Source organism: Ascaphus truei, unplaced genomic scaffold, assembly GCF_040206685.1.
Source record: "Ascaphus truei isolate aAscTru1 unplaced genomic scaffold, aAscTru1.hap1 HAP1_SCAFFOLD_2510, whole genome shotgun sequence".
NCBI lineage: Eukaryota > Metazoa > Chordata > Amphibia > Anura > Ascaphidae > Ascaphus > Ascaphus truei.
In genome coordinates, this window is record NW_027455441.1 from 24,459 (window position 1) to 27,500 (window position 3,042).

At 58.2% G+C, this 3,042-nt stretch overlaps 1 protein-coding gene across 1 annotated transcript in view; it reads right to left on the reverse strand.

Annotated features, from left to right (window-relative positions):
* Positions 1 to 907: 907 nt before the first annotated feature.
* The window catches only part of LOC142481320 (arf-GAP with GTPase, ANK repeat and PH domain-containing protein 1-like), a 3,458-nt gene continuing 1,323 nt past the window's right edge, over positions 908 to 3,042 (reverse strand). Inside the window, exon 3 of the mRNA XM_075582780.1 lies at positions 908 to 1,194. Coding sequence (XP_075438895.1) covers positions 923 to 1,194 — 272 coding nt within the window. The 3' untranslated portion in view covers positions 908 to 922. The remainder of the gene's footprint in view (positions 1,195 to 3,042) is intronic.

Sequence of the window (3,042 nt, forward strand, 5' to 3'; positions counted from 1 at the left end):
TGGTGCTGGGAATCCATTCCTCGCTAAATCTGGTGCTGGGAATCCGTTCCTCGCTAAATCTGGTGCTGGGAATCCTCTCCTCGCTAAATCTGGTGCTGGGAATCCGTTCCTCGCTAAATCTGGTGCTGGGAATCCGTTCCTCACTAAATCTGGTGCTGGGAATCCGTTCCTCGCTAAATCTGGTGCTGGGAATCCGTTCCTCGCTAAATCTGGTGCTGGGAATCCGTTCCTCACTAAATCTGGTGCTGGGATCCTCTCCTCACTAAATCTGGTGCTGGAATCCTTTCCTCGCTAAATTGGGTGCTGGGAATCCGTTCCTCACTAAATCTGGTGCTGGGAATCCTCTCCTCACTAAATCTGGTGCTGGGAATCCGTTCCTCGCTAAATCTGGTGCTGGGAATGCGTTTCTCACTAAATCTGGTGCTGGGAATCCTTTCCTCGCTAAATCTGGTGCTGGGATCCTTTCCTCACTAAATCTGGTGCTGGGAATCCTCTCCTCGCTAAATCTGGTGCTGGGATCATCTCCTCGCTAAATCTGGTGCTGGGATCCTCTCCTCGCTAAATCTGGTGCTGGGAATCCGTTCCTCACTAAATCTGGTGCTGGGAATCCTTTCCTCACTAAATCTGGTGCTGGGAATCCGTTCCTCACTAAATCTGGTGCTGGGAATCCTTTCCTCACTAAATCTGGTGCTGGGAATCCGTTCCTCGCTAAATCTGGTGCTGGGAATCCTTTCCCGCTAAATCTGGTGCTGGGAATCCTCTCCTCACTAAATCTGGTGCTGGGATCCTCTCCTCGCTAAATCTGGTGCAGAGTTTTTGTGCTGTAGTTTTGCTGCCGGGAGACCCGTCCAGGGGCGGCCAACTCCAGTGCTCACTATCCAGGTGGCTCTATCAGTGCCAGCTTCGGCACAGGTGGCTCAATTCACCTGTGCTGAAGCAGGGATATCCTGAAACCCTGACCTGTTGGTGGCCCTTGAGTACTGGAGTTGACCAGGGGGTAGTCGTCCATACCAGCGGCCGGCGCGGTGCGTGGGCACGTGACGTGCGCCTCTGGCTTACCGTCCTGGAAGACACGTTCCACGTTCAGCCCGTAGGTGGCGCATGTCTCGTAGTAAGTGCATCGCTTGAGGTCGTTGGAGAGCTTACGAGCGTGAGCGTCGTCGATGACGCGGGGGTTACTGCAGCTGATGGCGTCTGTCGGGGGAGAGAAGAGGACGGCATTAGACTGTCAGCTCTGTAGGGTAGCCCCTGAACTACAAATACTCCTGTTACGAGCCTGCGGGCCTCTGATGAAGTGCATTACTCCTGCGTGTACAATGATTTAGAAAGAGTTGTTCTTTATCCCACCGTGGCGTGCGCCACACACAGATCTCGGACACGGAGTAACCCGATTGGCTGACGCAGTTATCATGGATACAATTACCCTGTTTCTGGGCCTCCCCAGCTGATAATGACCGTCGGGGTCCCCAGCTGATAATGCCCGTCGGGGTCCCCAGCTGATAACGCCCGTCGGGGTCCCCAGCTGATAATGACCGTCGGGGTCCCCAGCTGATAATGCCCGTCGGGGTCCCCAGCTGATAATGCCCGTCGGGGTCCCCAGCTGATAATGACCGTCGGGGTCCCCAGCTGATAACGCCCGTCGGGGTCCCCAGCTGATAACGCCCGTCGGGGTCCCCAGCTGATAACGCCCGTCGGGGTCCCCAGCTGATAACGCGCGTCGGGGTCCTCAGCTGATAACGCACGTCGGGGTCCCCAGCTGATAACGCCCGTCGGGGTCCCCAGCTGATAATGCCCGTCGCGGTCCCCAGCTGATAATGACCGTCGGGGTCCCCAGCTGATAATGCCCGTCGGGGTCCCCAGCTGATAACGCCCGTCGGGGTCCCCAGCTGATAATGCCCGTCGGGGTCCCCAGCTGATAATGACCGTCAGGGTCCCCAGCTGATAACGCCCGTCGGGGTCCCCAGCTGATAACGACAGTCGGGGTCCCCAGCTGATAATGCCCGTCGGAGTCCCCAGCTGATAACGCCCGTCGGGGTCCCCAGCTGATAATGACCGTCAGGGTCCCCAGCTGATAAGGCCCGTCGGGGTCCCCAGCTGATAACGACAGTCGGGGTCCCCAGCTGATAATGCCCGTCGGAGTCCCCAGCTGATAACGCACGTCGGGGCCCCCAGCTGATAACGCCCGTTGGGGTCCCCAGCTGATAATGCCCGTCGGAGTCCCCAGCTGATAATGACCGTCGGGGTCCCCAGCTGATAATGCCCGTCGGGGCCCCCAGCTGATAATGACCGTCGGGGTCCCCAGCTGATAATGCCCGTCGGGGTCCCCAGCTGATAACGCACTTCGGGGTCCCCAGCTGATAACGCACGTCGGGGTCCCCAGCTGATAATGCCCGTCGGGGTCCCTAGCTGATAATGCCCGTCGGGGTCCCCAGCTGATAATGACCGTCGGGGTCCCCAGCTGATAACGCACGTCGGGGTCCCTAGCTGATAACGCCTGTCGGGGTCCCCAGCTGATAATGCCCGTCGGGGTCCCCAGCTGATAATGCCCGTCGGGGTCCCCAGCTGATAATGACCGTCGGGGTCCCCAGCTGATAATGACCGTCGGGGTCCCCAGCTGATAACGCACGTCGGGGTCCCCAGCTGATAATGACCGTCGGGGTCCCCAGCTGATAATGACCGTCGGGGTCCCCAGCTGATAATGACCATCGGGGTCCCCAGCTGATAATGACCGTCGGGGTCCCCAGCTGATAATGACCGTCGGGGTCCCCAGCTGATAACGCACGTCGGGGTCACCAACTATTGACCATTGGGGCCAGCAGCCGTGAGGTTGTCCTCAGCTCCACTTCCCCACCCTCGCCCCCCCAAACCTACGTATGCGGGACGAGGGCTTATCTAATGTCGTGAATTACCAACAAACGCAGAATAAGCAAAGTGGTTAAAACATTGACGTTGGAGGTGCCGAGTTAGAGTGCTAGCTCCTCTGCATAGCCATCTCCTTCCTTATTACGCCTGTGGGTAATCGTTTGCTGCTACAAGTTCCGG